The following is a 20,846-nucleotide window of genomic DNA, read 5'->3' as shown; positions in this document are numbered from 1 at the left end:
GTGGTGAGGTTGCTGTTCTGATTGGCCCACATGGGTTTTATTGCCCCCCCCCCCACACACACACACAAATGTAAACAACTTGACTCTGATGGCTCCAGCTGACGTGTCACTCACAAGCCAAAACACACAAAAGCAGACACCATTTGGAAAAAAACTCATGGTCATAAATGGGCAGCTTTTCCAGCTGCACACAACTAAACATTTAATGCTTATAACAAAAGTATCCTGCATTCAAACATCGTCTCGCATAAATAAAACTGACATAAAAGGTAAAAAACACTTTTACGTTAAGAAGCACACAAATGTTCACCATATTTTCTTTGGTTCCAAAAAGAAGTAGAAAGTGCCTGCAGTTCTTTAAAGCTCCCACTTAAGGAGTGTATGCAGTCTCTATGGGTAAGCTGTGGTGCGTCCATTCTTCCTTTCTCTTTATTTTTGAGCGATCTCCTTATGCAGCTCTTTCAGATAGAAGTGATCCTTACCATGAGCCACCTCCATTATGGCCATAGCCTGTGTACATAAAAAAAGAAAAGCTATTTTTAACTTTCTTAAAGCATGCTCTTTACAGAGTGCTACTGCACATTTTATTTTCAGGTCATGGTCGATACTGTGCAGAAGTTTTAGGCATGTTTGGGCCAAAATTTGAGGCTGAAGTAAGGCGTGTAATGGCAAGTACGCCCACCTGAGGGCCCCATCGGGTGGGAAAGAGGATTGACACAACCCAAGTCATGCTCTGGATGTCTTTGTACATTACCAAGGGTATATGAAAATAATCTGATGAACTCCACCTTAATATTTACAAATGATGTTCAATTCTAATTTTCAGAACAGTTGATGCTGTTGTTGAGTTGGTTTAAACTGCTCAGTTATTCCTGTACTTTAGTACGACATTGTGGGGTTAAAGCTCAGTAAGTTATTTTTACCTTCTTTAGAATGCTGACGCCCATCGAATACCTCTCCATTGCCATGTACAGTCTTCCAAGCTTCAGGTAGATGGAGGACACATTCAGAGAGTGAGGTGGATACAGCTGGCTGGAACGAGATCACATGTAATAATTACAACCGAACAATCCAATCATTGATTTCAAAAAGAAATTAGTTTGAATTAATTTTATAAAATGACACAAAAAGTAGAGTCTTTAAAAAAGAAAAAAATCTAAGCTTTTCTCCCTGCAATTACAGTAAAAGCAGACACATTTCTGCCATTCATTAGACAGTTGAAGGCTGCAAAAAAAGAAGACTTTTTAAAGACACACCTGTACGGTTTGATAATCTTCTCCCCATATCTGATAGCGCCGTCTGGATCTTGCATGTAGAGACAAACTCCCATGGCCTGGTACATCATATGAAGCATGTAGACATTGGAGTCATCAAAGACAGCTCCCATCACCTCCAGGCTCTGCTCACACATCTCTAGCAGCTCACAAGGGGGTGCTATAGAGTCAAGGCTGTGCCAACATGAGCTCATTTCAACTAGGTTCAAAGACTCTCTGATCATATCATCAGATGTTTCAAGGTCAAGTAGGCCACTTCTATCAGGAATAACTTGTGCAATAAGATGTTTTATTTATATAGAGAAACTAAGCAGCAACTGCTGTGCCTGTGTGTAAAAGTGCAAAAAAACCTGCAGTTCCTTGAACGTCCATTTTAGACCAGCAGCAAAAGCACTAGGAGTCACATAAGCACCCTGTGTTAAAATGCTGAGTTCTACAGCAGAATTAAACATGTTCACAGCCTGATTCAAAAAATAATTTTGCCCAGAATGGTTCATGTCTTTACAGAGAGGGAGAGAGAGAGGGAGAGAGAGAGAATGTGAAAAGAGCAGCTTGCAGCGCTGTCAGTCTATAGTTTGACTTTTGCTTTAAAACTATGTTAAGTCATTCAGACCAGACAGTGTAGAGAGATCGAGGAGGGCTCAAAACACTGCGTCATCAGCTCTAGACACGCCCTCAAACGGGTAGCTCGGTTGTGGTGGAAAAGCAAATCCCCTGCTGCGCTGGGCTGCTGTGCCGAGTCAAGCTGTACTGGGCCATGTAATGAAAAAAGCCCCAACTGTGACATTTGCCTCCCTGCATGGATATAGCAGTTCCAAAATTTCAGTTCAATTAGTGGCCATGGTGACTGGTGACTTCTGGCCAGATGTATTCATAGATGTTGTTAGAGCAGCTGATGAAAACAGAAAAAACTTACAAACCTCTGTTTGTTTTTTATCATAATGTCAAAATATACTCATCTAATATGTATTTAATAAATAACTAAACTAAGACAAACACTGACCGTAATTCACCACTGAAACGCCATTTTTTTTCTGTTATTTACCATTTTTTTCTTTATTCTTCAATAAAATGTTGAAAAACAAACTTTTTAGTATTGCTGCACAAATATTTGGGTATCTGGAGTACCTGCTGACTCTCAAAATGTGAAATAAGCTAACCCAGTCCTTTGTACATGGTCCGCCAATGTTTGAACACATGAAATCTGATGGTCTGTTCTGAATCTGTGCCCACTGTGACATCCCAGTAACCGTCCTCATAATAATACCCACTCATCTGGTATCTCATAGATCTCTACAGGGGTGGGGCGGAGCTCCTTTGCATTTAAATAGACACAAACTGTATCAGACCACTCTGAGAATGGCTGTCTAGAGCTGATTTGTACAGTTTCAAAATAATACATTCTCACCAAAGCATGACACAGCAGACTATGTTTAAAGGTGGACAAAGGTTATGATATGTCATCTTTAAAACTTGGGCCTTTTTCATATTTTGTTTTGTGGCACCACATATGCAGTTTTATATGCTTAACAGTTAAACTACTGAATATTTGCTCTTTGAAATCCAACAAAGTAAAAAATTTTCAACATGTAATGTCCTTTAGTTCTTAAAAAGGATATTTTTGATATTCTTCAGGGCTCTGAAATCTCTGATAGTTTTTCTTGCGTAGCGCACCATGTTGTTGATGACATCTTCTTCGATGGGGTCACTCCGTTTACGTACTTTCAACTTGACTTTGTCCTGGGGGTGAAGACGGAACTCAGATCATGATGAAAATGTAGCTTTTTCCCACATCTATGTTACCTCATCATTTCCCATGCTCCTACCTTGGACTTACTCTTACACTCCTGGCAGTCACAGGTGAAGTAGTAAGACTCTCTCAGTCTGTTGTTGCGGTCATCTGTCGGGTAAAGGAGGTCGATGTAGCTGATGAGCACCTGTGGGTGGAAGTAACACCCAAACAGACAACACATGAGGTTCCTTAGTAGTGTGTGCTCTCTGTCTTTGAGGCATCCCTCTGTTTGAAGCCCCTAATGTGCAGGTTAGGGGGTCAGGCTAAAAATAGCCTCTTGGGTCAGCTGCTGCTGCCCTCCTGCAGACCACACTCACTCTTTGTCTGGACACACTGACTAGCAAAAGTAAACTGTCATTGACCTGGTACTGTACACCAGCAGTGATGTCATACTCTGCTCATGCCAAAGCTTCCACACTCACTGAGCCTTTCAGTCTTAATGCCAAATCTCATGGACTTCTTTTTAGGCTAATCTCTTTTTCATACTCTCAAGTTGTTTTTCACAAATCTCATTCCTCAGAGCTGAAGAAGCCTTCTGGAGAAGAGGTGAAACAACTTCAAGAACTTCAATCAAGTCCAGTTGCCCCTCTTTGGACCAAGCTTTGGATAACGAGGATGAATGAGAACCTAAACAGACTCAAATGTCCTGTGTTGACAAAGATACCACAATTTGCCAAGCTTGTTTGAGAATTCACACTGATCACCCAGAACATTATGACCTCATATGCAAGCCTCATTAGAGAGGCTTTATTTTTGGTCAAAAAAGCCAAATATATTGACCATGATTAATTTAAAAAACAATAATTTTGTAAAACATCAAAGGGGATGAATACTTTTTAAGGCACTGTGTATTGCACCTAAAAAATTTGCAAATAGATGCACAACTTCTGCAACTTGATTTTAGGTGGTGAGGATCATTCTGAAATTATGACGAGGGAAGTAGTGCCACCAGCTACAGCTACATTTGTGTTGCTTAATAAACAACCAAAATTTGTAAAGGACCACCCCTACTCTGCTTCTGACAGCCCTAATATATTTACTTTATCAGCATACAGATGCAATGATGAGTTCCAGGCAGTTAGAGGCAGAGTAAGGCAGGGCATGCCTTCCTCCTTCCTTCCATCCTAATTACAGCATACTCCTGAATGATGTGAATCAGAGGAGACTTAGAGGGTGTATACTCTATTGGGACTAAAAAAAGAGGCATACTTTGTTTACCAGCATACATGGCACTACAACACTGTGTGTCATTTTTAGAAACAAAAGAATAATGCAGTATTGTGCTTTCTCTAATTGTAGGATGTAGAAACATTTAAACCCCCACCCTCTTACAGTTACTGTAATTCAAAGTTGCTCTATTTCTATACCTAACTGAATAAAGTAGAAGACTAGTAAACTAGTAAAGACACATTTTTATATCTTCTTCCCTCATTACAGCCACAGCTTTTATTCTACACTATATGCTTGAGGAAAAAAACAAGACCCAACCCCTTCTAACAGCAGCTGTCCCTTTTCCTCACTTCATCTCCAGGCTTCATGTCCTTTACAGCCCGAATCTCAGCCGCCGTGCCGTTATACGTAACTATGACGCTGGGGAGACAGCTGTGGTTTATGAGAGCCACACTGTGAAGAGAGAGAGAGACAACATTATACATTCAGCTTTCTGTTTCCTATAATGCATTAAAGAAACAGTGGGAATAGTGCAGATTTATTATTATCACACAGAGGTGACATAAGAATGACATAACCATGTTATTTTTAAGTGGTATTAGCACTGGGCTACAACTAGACTTACAGATGAGTCCTCTATGCCTCTGAAATATGTCAGTGACCTTTTAGCCGGGTGGCTTGTTGTAAATAGTTGAAAAAGAGCTGAGGGGGCTAACACAGCCAACTCTAAAGCCTAACAGTCACAACAGGGGGGCAGTTTTAACTCAAGTGACCAACAGGTGAAAGAAGTTGTCCTGTTCGAAATGGCAAATTTTGTCTTTTTTTTTTAGATAGCTGTAAGAAGTTACTCTGAATACTGATCTTTAAACATAGACTAGCACTATAGTTGTGGCAGACATCATTTATGGTTTGAAGGCATTCCTGTACAGTTAATTTTGCTCGCATGGATGTCTATGTCTTCTCCTTCCCTGGAGAAAAACATACCAAAGAGGTAAATGTTGTTACATAAAAAAAAAAAAAAATGAACTAACAAAGCCAAGCTTTTCTTTTACGGAGGAAAACACAACTTTAGTATTAGGCTTTACCATAAAGTTTGTGTAGAGTGATTAAAAATATCATTTTAAAACTTCTTATATGACAGAAGACTGTGAAATCAACCATCAGACCCAAATAAAGTAATGAAAATAAATTACTGAGCATAATTAGTTTTAAAATCATAAAAAATTAAGCAGTATTATAGCTGCTGTAGGATGCTTTGGGCATGTTTGAATGTAACAAAGGGACTCACACTCTGGACACACAGGCCTATCGAAATTGTAGGAAAAACTACTATGACTTGTCATAAGAGGATTCAACTGGCTGTTGTTTTGGAGCAGTCCAGGTCTACATGTCTGAGCCACCACAATCAGATCTAGATTCAGAGCCAGAGGATGCTGACCTCCTGCAACCAGGCAGGATACACTTATGGAATGAAGACATACAGTAAATAGCTAGCAAAGCAGCAGGCTGTAATGATAAAACTTGTAGTTACTTGGGATTGGGATGGAGAAAGACAGGTGTTTAACTGCACAATAGATTTATAATGTAGTTATAGGGGTTGGATTATGCTATGAAACCCCAATGTATCATCAAGTCCATCCATTTGGCCCTACCCTCATAAAAATGTGATGAAAAACAATCCAAACACACCAGATAGACTGTTTCATAGATATCAACTGCACAAGATATATTTCCTATTCATTTGGGTAATCTCCCACACAAAGGCAGGACTTTTTTAAAGTTCTCAGAAGGTGATTAGATGAACTTTCTGTCCGTCACATTCATTACAAACCAATAAGAGAGACAAGACATAATAAAGTAGTAAGCAATCACAGTTCCAGCTCAACAGACAGGAATTGTTGTAGTTTATGAACGGTAGAGCTTGTTGGTGGATAAAAACTCATGCCGAGAACAGTCAGGAAAAGTGCAAAGTATCTTTTCTGCCAAGAGAAGTGTTCAGTGTGGCTCTTTGCCCTCGTTTTGATACAGAAACGTGGTCCAGTACTGATAAAACCACAGCTATACTATAGCTACATCCCAGCTAATTGCTACATTGGTAGCAGCTATTGTATATACTGACTTAAACCCTTCCCACACCACCTAAATCTGATCGGTCCAGTCTCTAATTTTGCTTAACAGACTTAAACAAGTGTCGCCAGGGGGTAGAGAATGAAAATGTACATGTGTGTATTCATGTGAGTTTGTCCTTCTTACTCTGGGTAGACTGCAGTACCTAGGTGTGACAGTTCATCATCCTCTATAGTGAAACCATTACAGGCAACCTATTGAAGAAAGGAACAATAAAAAAGAATTCAAATAGGTATTAGACATATTTTGCCTTTTAAATATACTGTATATATCAGAAAAGCAATTTGATCTGTCTTTGCTCTTTCACTGGTTGATGAGGAACTCCCAGAGAAGTAAATTTAAAGGATTGCAAATGACTCCAGACTAGAGCACTTAAAAAAACAGGTCAAGAATGTGTACACTTTATCATCATCAGTGTTTTTTATAAGTGTGTGTACATGTTTGGTACCTGTGAGAAGAGTGTGAGCAGGTCCTTATGGTCTGGCAGCTCCAGATGTTTGGAGAAATAACGATGCAGCCCAGCGACATCCACCTCAGTATTGTCTCTTTTCTCATTATCTACATCTTCCAAATCTGTAACAGTGAAAGTAAGACAATTATTTTTTTTTTTTATTAAGGAAGCCCTGTGTAGAAACTATAGAATTCACTGACTAGTTTCCAGTTGTTTTCTTTAGATTTTAACTTCCTGTATTCATCTTATTCCTCAGAATTTCCTTACAACAAAACAGCTGTAGAAACAGGCTTAACCAAGGTCATTTGCATGGGCAATAGCAGCATGGCATGTCGTTGTCTGGCATATCACAACAAACTATCATTTGTTTAATTTTCAGCATCACCAGAAGTATACTGTCCTGATTGGGATATATTCCCTGTGCTCTAAAGAAATCTTACTGAGGCACAGATATTTTATCTGTAGATTTATTGTGATGCTACTATGGTGACTGGATTGTTGATTGAGGAAAGTTTTCATCAGGTCTGGCTTGTTAATCTCTAACAACTGTAAATAGATGGGGATGACATTCGTCACTATCACTATGCCAAGAAAAGAACACACTCAGCATCCATATACTATGATAGACTGGACTCTGTTGGTGTGGGGGTGTTTGTGTGTTATGCCTACCCTGTAACACTACAGCCAATTAATTCTCAGAAGTCAGACGCTCGTACTGACTGCATTTCATACTAAAGCTAAACTTCATACAGTGGATCATACATAAATATGGCCACCATGACAATACTCTGCAGCATCTTCACACTATTAGCTATTAGGGCTATGTGATTAGCTGACTAAATGACTACACATTGCCACCTGTAAGTCAGCAGCAGAATAACTAGTAAATTTAACTAATCCTAATATTTCTGCTAACGAAGGCCCACAATTCTGGTCAGATGTTGTGTTGAAGCTGTAACCTAGCAGCTGACCACTAGCTAGGGCTGTAGCTCAGGTTGGCAGACATGTTTTCTTTACCCAACTGCCCAAATGTTAAACCCTATGGTGAACAGATGGCATCTCATTGGAGCAGTGCAGATAAACTGGAATATCACCAAAGGCCTAGGGCAGTGTGTATCCACATACAGACATGAGGATGTTAGCCCACAAGGACGACCTAAGGCTGTTGGTCAAGACCAGTGGTTCCCAAAGTGGAGGCTGGGATCCCCACGAGACACTGAGAGAGGTTCACGAAATGCCCTCCACAAAACAAAGAACATTTTTAAATGATGTCAAATTGCATATTTTACCCATTAATGTGAAATTATATGAAAAAAGTGGTTTAATTTAAAACAAAACCACTGTCATTAGGCAAGATTTTTGCAGAAATAAAAGTAATTTTTAAAAAAATCTTTAAAATCAATATCTGCACATGACTGTTCAACTATGCTTTAACCACCTTCAGGGACTGTGGGGGTCACCTGGTGTCTGGCACTGCTATTTTGGAGGTCACAAGCTGAAAAGTTTGGGACCCCTGGTCTAGACAAGTAGATTTGATGGGGATAAAGTTGCTAGGAACATCCCTATCAGCAGCATGCTCAGTTAAGCAATACTTGCATTTTAGGAAAACAATTAACAGGAAGCTGAGAGGAAAAACTCATAAAGACTAGTAAACTACTAAGCTGAAATGTTTTTTTTTTCTTTTAACTGGGTTTTTGAGAGAGTCAACATCCATACAAACACACTTTATCTGTGTAATCATCTTTTTTTTTGCAAGAACACTGCTCCACTTCTACAGTATTATTAGAATCGTAATGGATAGTCAAAAAGAAAAGTAATGTGAGCAATTATCTTTTCAAACTAGATACCTACTTACTGTACCCGTATATTATTGCATGGTGAATTGCAATAATAATGGATGACTGCATGGTGGAGTAGTGGTTAGCTCTGTTTCCTCACAGCAGCAATGTTCCTGGCTAAATTCCAGAAAGAAAAGGCCCTTCTGTTTTGAAGCTGCATGTCTGACTCATGCATTTGTGGGCTCTCTCTGGTAACTCTGGCCTCTCCCACACACCAAAGACATGCTTGTTTGATTAATCTGTCATCCTGAGTTGCTCATGGATGTAGGTGCATGTATGATTGTTTATTGTCTTTGTACTGTCTGTGATTGACAAACAACCAGTCTGGGGTAAACCCCACCTCTCGTCCAATGGCAGCTGGCAGCATCCCCTACGACTTCAAAATGGGATAAGTATAAATGATAGATGGATGGATGGGAAAAGGTGGATTATATCTAAGTCATACTGTTAAATATAGCAGTTTAGTTAATAGTACAAAAATTATAGCAATATCATTTCTTTATGATTTCAAGCTCAGCTTTTATACCAACTATAAATTATTTGAATACCATGAACTGCACTGAAAGCCATCTGACAAACAGGCCGTCATGCAGTCAGTCATGTGTGTGTAAGGCTAAAGTGCTGCTGCTTCTTGTTCAAGCTGTGAAACTTGTTATGTTGTCTAATGACCATACGACCTACATCTATAGGATATAAATAGATGAGGCCCAGGTTGTTTCTCAACTTCTTATCTGAATGGGTTGTGCTTTTTTAAGAGGTATATCTCAGGACACTTATGACTGAAGTATGGACACAGAGCCACAGAAAACTATACACTAAACCTCAACATCAATTTTCCATGTAGGTGGATATGAATTGCCTTTAATTTGCAGAGATCAATCTTAAGTTACTTTATGTTTAAGTTAACAGAACAATGACTCACGTGATTGCATTTCTCCTATGAGCAATAGCTTTTCAGAGGAACACCTTTCTTTCTGTGTTTTCTGTAAAAGAAAATAAACAGCTACAGTTAACAGAAATAACCTCAGCGACCTGAACAGCATGTCCCAGACAGCACTTAAGAGGTACACTGGATCTGTCCAACCTTTTTGGCAAGGATACGAGCCACCAGGCGAGACATCTCTGTCGGACACCAGTTCTCTCCAAATGCAGTTATAGCAGAGCACTCCAGCTTGTGCATGGCCCAGTCGGACTTCTACATAAAAACAAACACGCTGACATGAAGTTTAGGACATCTTAAAAAAGAGAAAACCTGCAGTCCAAAAGCCCTTCATTATATACACGTTGGTTCCCACCATAGAGAAGTCTAACAGGTGGTATAAGCAGCATGAAGGAATGTGACTCCACAGAGTGTTAAGGTAATGTTACCCCTCACTCATTTACCCTTTCACATGCAATGTGACCCAAATATTAACAGCTTGGTCATGCTCTCTATTTAACCTCATCATTATAAAATCAGGGCAAGTCAAAGCAACACACAGAATCTTTAATATCTCATCATTTATATACTTTACAACACTACATAATGTACAGAAAGGTTAACAGTAAACAGTATGCCTACATTCTGAATATGCACCACTAGCCAGTGGGCAATTTAGAGATATCAGTTCATCTGAGTGTTACACCTTCTGAGGAGAGAAATGAAAAAGTCTTGTAGAAAAGCCTGCATACAAAGGACTGGCTGGGATGACATGATGTTATATGTACGTCATACTCACATATGCACAATCAGCTATACAATGTTAGACTCATCTTAGTGTTTATAGTGTTCAGTGCTGGTGCAATACCCCTAGGGAACAAGCCTGCCGCCTGAAAATGCTTCACCCCTAAGAAGCCAGCTGGGCCCTCCACACGTGCTATTTAACAGTATCAACACATGTATCATAAGTGCTAGCCAACTGAACCAATTCTTGCCTCATGTCTGGCTCCGATAAACTTTGGAGCTGACTGAAAAGAAGTTGTTGCAGCTCTTAGCACAGCTTTCAACACTGAAATCACTGCCATATCCTAAACTCAAAACTATTTGAGGCTAAAATAAGGATTATCATTGCTGAAATTTTAGGATGGACCATGTCTTTGCTAACCTCCAGGGGCTCTCCCATGACACTAGGTACCAGAAAGCTTTCTACTATTACCAGCTGATAACTGCTTTAGCCTGGCTATGCTTTGCTGCTCCCTCTGCAAGCAACTTTTCTTCAACCCTCCTCCACCCCAGCTCCTTATTTACTCTGCTTCTGACTGATCAATGCTACTATGTTGTCAGTGATGCCTGCTCTGCTCTGGGCCTTTTGTTACTTCTCTTCTAGCCACAGTCTTTCCATGTAGGCACAGGAAAGGCAGGGACATTTGCTGTTCCTGCTTGATGCTTTCCATGAAGGCTTGTGGAAGGGCAGAGGAATCCCAGAACAGCCATTCCACCAAAAATAAATAACAGCAATAAGTGCAAATTAATAACTGCTAATAAAGAAAAATATCTATAACCGCAAATCATGCACGTTTGTTGACAAAAGAGTCCTGACTAAAAGTTAACTGTCTTTGGGATTAACTTTGTGCAACGCTGTATGCTAACACTGGAGTGACATTAATTTAGACATTGTTCTGGACGTAACCACAAAGATGGTATTTGTTTCATCACAAAGTCATCCATAGCCTCCTTCTACTGTTACCTACCTGACATTTCACATTGCAGTAGAAGGCTTTCTTGCACTTCCCACATCTTGCCAAGCCCTCTTTCCTTCAAACAAAAACACAGGCACAAGCACAGCTTATTAACTCGTGATACAAAACAGCATGCCATTCATAGTAACTGAAGTCCTCACACACTACTCATTGCTGTATAAGCATGTATGGACATTGAAACATCCTGCTCCATTAACTCTGAGACAAGAAGCAGCAGTTGGTGGTGGCCTGTCGTAACTGATAGCAATGAAGGGCTTTAAAACATTCTGGGATATTTATAGAGCTGGCCTTGTGACTGACCAGCTGTCTTTCTACCACACTGAAATGGTAAAGTAGTCCAAAAGTCCACCCAAAAATGTTGGGACACTTACTGGTGGTAGTCAAGCCAGTCCAACACTGCTTGGTGGCTGAATGTGAATTCACTGCCTGATATGGAGTGCAAGTGTCTCTACTCAGTTTTACAAGCAGTGGTCAAAGAAAAGAGGCTGTAGGTCTTCTGATTACCGTTTAGCCAAATATCTTACCACTTAAATGGCACCTCTGATGCTAACTTCTTAAATTACACATAATAAGGGGCAAAAGCTAGTAATAGTGGCAGTCCTGGTTAACATTGCAAGCTATTTGCAAAGTATTTAGAGATCTTTGAATAAGCCACATTAGAGCACCATGAGGCATGAAGGAGGATTGACACAACCCAGGTTATGCTCTGGATGTCCTTGCACACTACAAGGGGCATGGGAAAATAATCAGTTTGAAAAAGTAACAGAGTCCACACCTTTAAGGCTCATTTATGCTCTACATTTGAAACACATACGGATACGGATGGACCTTTCTGTCTGTACTCTGTGTTTATTGCATCTATTTTTCGTCCGTTCTCTGAAAGCTTACGGATATGGACCAAACATAGAAACACCACGGCTAATCGTGGTTACAGTGTTGAGCAATGTAATCAACAGTCCAACCAAGGAAAGCAAAACACAACGAATACAAACATATCAATGATGTTAGCTCACCTGGGCACAAAGACAGACAGCTACAAGAGCATAGCTGAGCAGAGGATGGACCGTTCTTTCTTTAGCCTGTGGGATGGCAGCTTTAGAGTAGCACCGTGAGAGACAGGGGCCTCTAGTGGATTCGTTTTTCAATCGACTCTCCAACATAACAGACTTATGTAAATATGAGGGCAATGATGGTTTAAAAACAAGGATCTACTTTTGTTCATGCTTTGAGCATAAATGAGCCTTTAGGGCACAGTGAGAGGTTGAAGTAGCAAGTAAGCATGGCCTAGGGTAACCCTCCGGTGGGTAGTCCCTGGTCATGCTGTGGATATTCCAAGGGCCTGAAAAATTGCGGGCTTGACCTTGGCTGCCAAGCAACACGCATGTGTGTCAACATGTGTTGAGCTTGACTGGCTGTCCTCCCCTTCCTCTTGCCATGGGTTATGGCACGTTGGGTCCCACAGTGAATCCTTAGCACCCTACTTGCCTAAACCTTTTGCACATGACTCTGTTTATTCAGATAGATAGATAGATAGAGAGATAGAAATTGTGAATTTATTTTAAATAAAATAGACTTCAGCGCAAAATTCTGCACATTGTACCAATATTAAGAAGCACATTAACTAGATTTAATTTAGAAAGAAAAATTAGGAAAAGAGATATTTTGCTTTTTTATTGTCAAAGAGTAGAAGGGACACATTATAATTAGTAAATTGACCTCATATCTCTCAAGACACAGTTTAAATTTAGTATCAGTGAGACAAACAGATTGCCTGATATTATTTGGAAATTTTGAAACAATTATACCAAATTAAGACAGAGTTCACATTGCATACGGTTGTAAGCAAGATGAGACTGAGGTAATAAAATGCACTTCACATACTCAGCATTCACAAGGAGGCTAGTCTGGCCTGGCCTTAGGGGGGGGGGTATTTAGCCATGTGGAATATGATATTCATGAACAATTCAGAAAGATGAGCTACATCACCAAAATAGATTTTTAGGAGTGACATATTCATGACAAAGATCTCATGTCGTGCTGGGTGGTTTGGTGGTCAGAAGGTAGTTACTTTCATGAACTTATCATCTCAAATATCCCATGCAGCTTAGAGAGAGAAAGGAAGCCGTTATCACAGAGTTAAACAAGGAGCTGAAACTGACCTGGTGAAGCAGTTTTCACAGTAGCAGCCTCTCTCCTTTACTGACAGCACACAGGAGTACGGTTGGCTGCAGAACAGCAGCTCTCCTACTTTAAAGGCTCTGGTAACGCGGAGACCTCGTCCTTTCCCCGGACTCTCAAACCTTTCGACCCCCGGGATGCCGCCCGTCATTGTGCCTCCTTCGGCGTTGTCTTGCTCCAAAGTGATCCTTCAGCCTCGAGGACTCAGGAGAGAAGAAGTGGGATGTACCCCCACATGCAGCTCCAAGTGACAGGGCGTTACCCTCTCAGTAATACTTCACAGTGGCATCCAAAGGATGAGGATGAGCCTAGTTGCTGCTTCATGTAGCCTTGCTGTGAACACAGAGATAAACGTGTTTTCTTCTGCGATAAACAAACTTCCACTTTTGTCGTCAACTGACAACAGAAACAAAGAATCAGCCTCAGTTTGCTAAACCCCAAAAAGTAGCACAACATAAGATTTGTATACTGTCAAAAGTTAATTCCCAAGGTCTACTTTCAGTAACGAAATGTTAAAGCACAAATCTCATAGATATGACGTTTCATTTCATAACCATTTTTTCCTAGTTGTGACTTTTATTGTGTTATTTTTTAATTTTTACCTTTTATCTTATACTTTTGCCTAACACTTGAGACTATTATTAACATTATTTTACTTAAATCATTGTGTTTGGTTAATGGTTAAAGTCTTTTTCTTTCTAGTGAGATTATTTCATCACATAATCTGAATTTAGAATTACATGTAATTTTTTTTTATTTCATAATTCTCTCATATATCAGTTAAAAGGTCAAGATGCAATCCGACTTTTTCAAATCTATTGGTGGAAATGTACTGTCAAATAGCACATTGTCATGCTAAAATGTAAAATACCTGTCACCTAATTTGCTTGTAACGGAGCAGCGCCCCCTACTGGTGCCTTATTTCTGCTTAAGTAGGGATAATCGACAGCCAAGCGAAACAGTTCAGTAGAAGTGGTTCACAGTTTGAGGCTACATGTAGGAAAATACTATTAAACAATGCTATATTGTCGCTACGCCTCTTTAAGACAGTAAATAGGTCCACAAGAAACACCGAAGTCAAGTAAAGTTCCGAACAAAGAACAATTTTAAGCGAAGTAAGCGCTGAAGTTTGCTAGCTTGTTGTCCATCGTCATTCATGCTAGCATAATAAGCTACCTTTCTCAACAGTGCGCATCTGCTGGCTATGTAGCCGTTAGGAGTCAAGCTTTTCTATGTTGGCTAATATCCGGCGTTGACAAATCATGTCTTTCTTTTTAATCTTACAGGGTTAACAGCAAAGGGTGAAGTGGGATTTATAGGCTACCATTGATTATATCCAGCATCGTGAAATGATGAGCTCCACGGGTTGATACTGTAAGTCAACTCACCTTTTTTCTACATGTTTTTGTATCATTCCGGTGATAGAATAGCCGCGTTTATCCCAAAGGTCGAAATCTGGTGGCTTGTGTGTTTTCAGCCAGGCCTATTGTGTGTGGGTTGGATCAAATGTGCACTATGTTGACATGATATCTAGAGATTAAGTTGATGTATTTTGTTTGAATTTGTGTTTTGCTTTTGGGTTAAGGGACCGTGTTAGTACTGTATATACTCTCTTTGCCAGTAAATGTATGCCGTACCTGACCTCCTGGAGTGTTTGTATATGGAGATGGTAATCATTATTTAATGATATTTTCTTATTGTCCTGTATTTTGGCTGGATTACATTGTTTGGTTGTTCTTTAAGTTAGTGTGTGTGAATAATTCCATGTGGGATGGATCATGTATGGGCGTTTTCAAATTAGGCATGACTGTTTCATAGTATGCCCAAGCACTCTGCCAGAGGACACTTGTGCATGTACAGTATAATACAGTATGGAGCTATTATTGATGCAAAACTATTTGCAAATGCCTGCACAGATTTGTACACAAGATGTGAATGTGTAGATAGATTTGCAAATGAGTGCACAAATCTACTAATGTGTGCACAGATCTGCAAATATGTGCATAGGTTTGCAAATATGTCAAAAGATTTGCAGATTTGTACAAAGATTCACCAATTCGTGCACAAATCTTCAAATGTGTAGACCACTGATCATCAACTGGAGGTCAGGGGGCCACATCAGGCCCCCACAGCTTCCCATTCGGCCCCCATAAGCTTGATTTAACACAGAAAAAGTGCTGAGGAATCAAATATATTGCTGTATTTAAGCTATCTTTTCTTTCTTTCCTTTTATGATCTCTACAAATATTTAAGTTACTCCAAAAATAAGTGAGATTGAAACATTTTCCTAAAAGTTTGACTTATTTTGATCAGTTTTACAAAAATCCAATTACTAGTAACCATTATGGCAAATAAGATGCATAACAAACCTACTCATAAGTCCATTCTTGATTAAAGCACCAGATTTTTGTGTACATTTAACAGTTGTGTGTGTGTGTGTGTGTGTGAGGGGGGGGGGGGCTGCCTGAGAATTAAAACAAAAAATATTTTTCCTTCATGTGTTTTTCACTAATTAAGATGCAGCATATTCACATCAAACATCAAAATACATGACAGCCCCAGAAATATATGGCTTAAATGTCTCAATTGCCCCCTTGTGGCCTGCTGCAGTATAGGGATTTAACTGTATGAATAGAGATTGAGTTCACTGCTAAAGGGTAAAAATAAAGTACATTTGAAAAAAAAGTAAGATTATTTATACAAAAATGTTTCTTTTATTTTGTTCATTTGGTGCGCTGGCCCTCACAGTGTCTGCATAGACTTAAGCTGGCTCTTATACGAATGTAATTGATGACCGCTGGTGTAGACCAATTTGTAATTGTGGACTTAGTTTTTTTAGGGTTCAGAAAACGTACTCTTTTTTTGCTTTAAGTCATCTTAATGCTCAAAAACTGAATAGTCTGGTTGAGTAATACAAAATCTGCACTTATTGGTGCAATAAGTTAAATCCTCTTGTTCCAAATTTTGTAGATTTTTTTTGTATTTGGATCCTCAAAGAATAAGTAAATCCCTCCATTTTTATATATTTTCAAAATAATTAAAAAAATAATTCCATACCAGTGTTCTGATGTAGAGGGCGGCACGGCGGCGCAGGGGTTAGCACTGTTGCCTCACAGCAAGAAGGTTGCTGGTTTGCTTCCTGGTCAGGGCCAGGGCCTTTCTGTGCGGAGTTTGCATGTTCTCCCCATGCACGCGTGGGCTCTCTCCGGGTACTCTGGCTTCCTCCCACCACCAAAAACATGCTCATTAGGTTAATTGGTGACTCTAAATTGCCCGTAGGTGTGAATGTGAGCGTGCCTGGTTGTCTGTCTCTATATGTCAGCCCTGCAATTGACTGGCGACCAGTCCAGGGTGTACTCCGCCTCTCGCCCGATGACTGCTGGGATAGGCTCCAGCCCCCCTGCGACCCGAAACGGAATAAGTGGTATAGAAAATGGATGGATGGATGTTCTGATGTAGAGTGTGCTTCTTTCATCTCTCTGGTAGGACTATCCATGTTCTCAGAAAGGTTGCCAGTTTAGGGATGCATTTCATTACTGAAATTACTGAAAACTCTGAAGGTTGTCTTTGTTAAGAGCAATTATAAATAACCATACTGAAGTTAAAAAGGTGCAGTGGAACCTTTTTAAGTTTTAATAGTGTTAAGATGCAAGGTAATTCAGTTCTGAGGCTTTAAGGGTCTCTTTTTAAGCATCTGTTATAATAATAATAATAATAGTAATACATTTTATTTAAGGGCGCCTTTCATGACACTCAAGGTCACCTTACAAAAAGTACAAAAAAGTGCATTAAAACAGGCATAAAAACAGTAATAAAAACAAACAGTAATACAATAGACAATGCAAAAGATCAGAGGGAGTAGGAGAGTTTGAAAAGATGGGTTTTGAGTCTGGTTTTAAAGAGGGGTAGGGAGTCAGTGTTGCGGAGGTCAGGGGGGAGTGAGTTCCATAACTGGGGAGCCGAGCGGCTGAATGCTCGGCCCCCCTTGGTGACGAGGCGAGCAGAGGGGACAGAGAGATGGACAGAGGAAGAGGATCGGAGGGTACGGGTAGGTATGGAAATGTTAATGAGGTCAGAGAGGTATGGAGGGGCGAGGTTGTGGACGGCTTTGTATGTGTGGAGCAGGATTTTGTATTGAATGCGGTATGTGATGGAGCTGCTGTAGGATGGGTGTGATGTGATGAGTGGATGGTGTCCTAGAAATGATACGAGCTGCTGAGTTCTGAACCAGTTGAAGTTTATGGAGGATTTTCTGGGGTAGACCAAACAGAAGGGAGTTGCAATAATCGAGTCGGGAGGTGACTAAACTATGAACCAGGATGGCTGTGGTGTGAGGGGTGAGGGACGGGCGGAGACGGTTGATATGTCGGAGGTGGAAGTAGGCTGACCGGGTTATATTGTTGATGTGTGATGTGAAGGAGAGTGTGCTGTCCAGGATGACACCCAGACTCTTTACCTGAGGGGAGGGGGAGCTGGAGGAGTGGTCAAATGGAATCTGTTCTCCATCTGTTGGAGGGTATTGGTTACAAACAATGTTAGGACAGCAGTAAACTAGGTTGATTGAAAACATAAGTTAACATGCATGACTAGTAACCTTGCAAAGCAGATGGATACACCCATTTCCTTGTTTTTCACTGGTGAATCCATCTTGCAGAGCTCCCATCTGAACCGTTTGGGCCTGGTTACAAAGTGACAGGACCAATCAGCGACGAGGGGCAGTACTTTCAGGCGCAGCAGAGTCGTGACTTAAACAAGCAGCAGCAAGAGCTGGTGCAGTTATGGAAGAAGATATTAGTGTGGATGCTGCTAAAGCGTCGGTTTTATCTGAACTTGACAACATTTCTTTGTTTAAAGAAGAACAAAGGACAGCAGTGAGTTGTTTTCTTTTCAAAAGTGCCAAAAGTCGAGTACTTACATGTCTGTAGTTGCCATGTTTTTCAAAGCCTCTGCCTTTTCTCAAACATTTCCTTTTGAATCTTTTCCAGATGGATGTGTGAAACACATCCATCTGGCATGTCAGGTTACATGACTAGTCTATCCCCATAATGTTGATCATTTCTTCTGCAGTTCAGTAAGGCCATCTGGTGGTTAAGACCAACAGTGTCTCAGCTTGAATCACTGTGTCAAGTATTTTCATTCTTTGTGTTGTACCACTGTTATATCTTTATGTCAGCTCCCTTAGAAATGAGTAACAATGCATGCAGTATTTAACTATGACAACTTAAGCACTGATGACATTTAAAACTGTATGTTCTACATTCAGTATTGAGATCAAATCAGGTCAGACTAATAGAGCCTTTAAGTTCCCAGCTGATGTCCTCTTTTGTCATATTGTGCCATCATGTGGTTATCTATTGTAGGTGCAGTCTCCAGTGACTGGGAATCCCACACATGATGTAGTGTTGTTCACCAGTCACCTTAGAAACAGACGGATTATCTGAGAACACTGAGTGAGTTTTATGTGACGAACAGGACTCTTGTTTTTGTGGAGAGGGAGCGTTCAGGTTCAGGTCAGGAACTTGATCTAGAGTAAATTGAACAGTAACACAACACATGCACGCACCCGCTTCTACTATCTCTCTCTCTCTCTCTCTCTCTCTCATACACACACACACACACACACACACACACACACATATGAATACATACAAGCACAAACCACAGTGAAGATTTGTCCCTCATCTGTATCTGAAGGTTTTATCCAACCTTGCCCCAGTTTCCCCCGATTTATTATAATTCCATTTTTCCAGTCTTTCAATCTAAAGATTTGTTCCTCCTCATTTTTTAATAATGTGCAAGCAAGAGAGGCATGTCCCCGGGAGATTATGTGGTCGTCTTTGGCGTCTCGTCTTGATTACATCAGAGGAACCTGATTTGATTAGGAAGAAACCCCCTGTTTCGGTATGTGCTCTCTTTAGACCTCCCCACTGTGCTGATTTCTTGCTTTGTCAGAGCGGATGATCTTGATGAATATGATCTGAAAGAGAGGGAGGGAGAGGGGGATTAGGTGAAAGGATTATAATTTCCAATGACGAGAAATAATAAGAAACAATAAATCCTAAGTAGATTTAGTTCTCAAGGAAACCCTGTTAGGGAAAATCAACAGAATAAGAGACAGGACAGAGGTATTAAATAGACACAGTAGGCCTGACCTGTTTGGTCTAAGGGTTAAGGGCTAAGGGTCTTCTTGTATATGTACAATCCCAAATTTAATAGTTCCCTCTAAAGCATTTGTTGTGCTTCAATATGAGTAATGCCGGACTTATGCCCTTCCAGATTTTCTGGAAATTCCTGATGTTTAATAAGGCTGGATGATGCTGGAAAAAATGAATTACAATGCTTTTTCCCCTGACGTTGTAATCACAAAAGATAATTGTACCAAACAAATGTAGTGTCTATTTTGATGTTGGAGACCATAGGTAGTGTAGCGAAAGAGATAGGTCTGGGGCTCTTCCCTCTAGGAAATTTGGGAACTCAAACAGTTAATACCCTGCAATCTGCAATATTGTGGCAACAATTTTGATTTAATTAAGATCAGCCTTGTGAAAGCCTAACTGAGTGTCCATCTTGGGCGTCTCTCCAGTGTACCTGTACTAGAAGCAGCATTGCCTGCTGCCTAATTGTAGCCTATATGCAGGGCACACAAACTCTGCATGCACAGCGTTTGTTTTTTTAATACTACAGGTGGTGATACCAGATAGACTTTTATTATTGATCAGTCACAGAAACAAGAAACCTTGTGGTTTTGATTTGCATCAAACCAATCAAAACAACACGTCACAGGTCATTTGATCAACATGGAATGTCCTGTGATGTGACTGTTTCATATATGCACACGGGTAAAAGTGAACTAGAGAAGAGCAAATAAAAAAAGAAAAACAAATGCTTTGATCAAATGTTAAAAGAGGGAAGAGAGAGAACCAATTCACTTAAATTGACAATAAACCAATGCAGACGTTACTCTGACACAGGGTCACGTAAGCAAGGGATCCCAAACCCTAGATACTGGATAGGGTTGTTGTGATTCCAGAGTTTAGTTTTTGTCTCTCTGTGTTGTCTGAGTGTATGTATTCCCTTCATTATGCACATGCTTGAGGTACACTTTGATATATATACCATCAACCTGCTGAAGACATATATACAGTACCTCACAAAAGTGAGTACACCCCTCATATTTCAACAACCATTTTATTTTTCATCTCAAGGGACAATACTATAGAAATGAAACTTGCATATAACTAAGAGTAGTCAGTGTACAGCTTATATAGCAGTATAGATTTCCTATCCACTGAAAATAACTCAACACACAGCCATTATTGTCTAAATAGCTGGCAACA

General features: G+C 40.1%; 1 protein-coding gene across 1 annotated transcript; it reads right to left on the bottom strand.

Annotated features, from left to right (window-relative positions):
* Window positions 1-164: 164 nt before the first annotated feature.
* smyd2b (SET and MYND domain containing 2b) lies at window positions 165-13,743 on the bottom strand. The gene is made up of 12 exons (XM_041804731.1): window positions 13,491-13,743; window positions 11,323-11,386; window positions 9,737-9,847; window positions 9,575-9,635; window positions 6,812-6,936; window positions 6,490-6,557; window positions 4,587-4,689; window positions 3,101-3,211; window positions 2,894-3,014; window positions 1,257-1,431; window positions 924-1,032; window positions 165-510 (listed from the first exon to the last, which is right to left on the bottom strand). The coding sequence occupies exons 1-12, from the start codon at window positions 13,658-13,660 to the stop codon at window positions 430-432; spliced, it is 1,299 nt and encodes a 432-aa protein (XP_041660665.1). The 5' UTR covers window positions 13,661-13,743; the 3' UTR covers window positions 165-429.
* Between the last annotated feature and the right edge of the window lie 7,103 nt (window positions 13,744-20,846).

Source organism: Cheilinus undulatus, linkage group 14 (genome assembly GCF_018320785.1).
Source record: "Cheilinus undulatus linkage group 14, ASM1832078v1, whole genome shotgun sequence".
Taxonomy (NCBI): Eukaryota; Metazoa; Chordata; class Actinopteri; order Labriformes; family Labridae; genus Cheilinus; species Cheilinus undulatus.
The sequence above is the reverse complement of the archived record's forward strand: the minus strand, read 5'-3'. Positions and strand labels throughout refer to the sequence as shown.

Bases quoted from the DNA above. Each gene is read 5' to 3' on its own strand.
- smyd2b (XM_041804731.1), bottom strand. From the start codon at position 13,660: ATGACGGGCGGCATCCCGGGGGTCGAAAGGTTTGAGAGTCCGGGGAAA. The intron at 11,387-13,490 runs GTCAGTTTCAGC...TTTTGTTTGAAG, and splicing joins TGTGAAAACTGCTTCACCAG to GAAAGAGGGCTTGGCAAGAT. The intron at 9,848-11,322 runs GTAGGTAACAGT...GTTTTTATGTAG, and splicing joins ACTGCAATGTGAAATGTCAG to AAGTCCGACTGGGCCATGCA.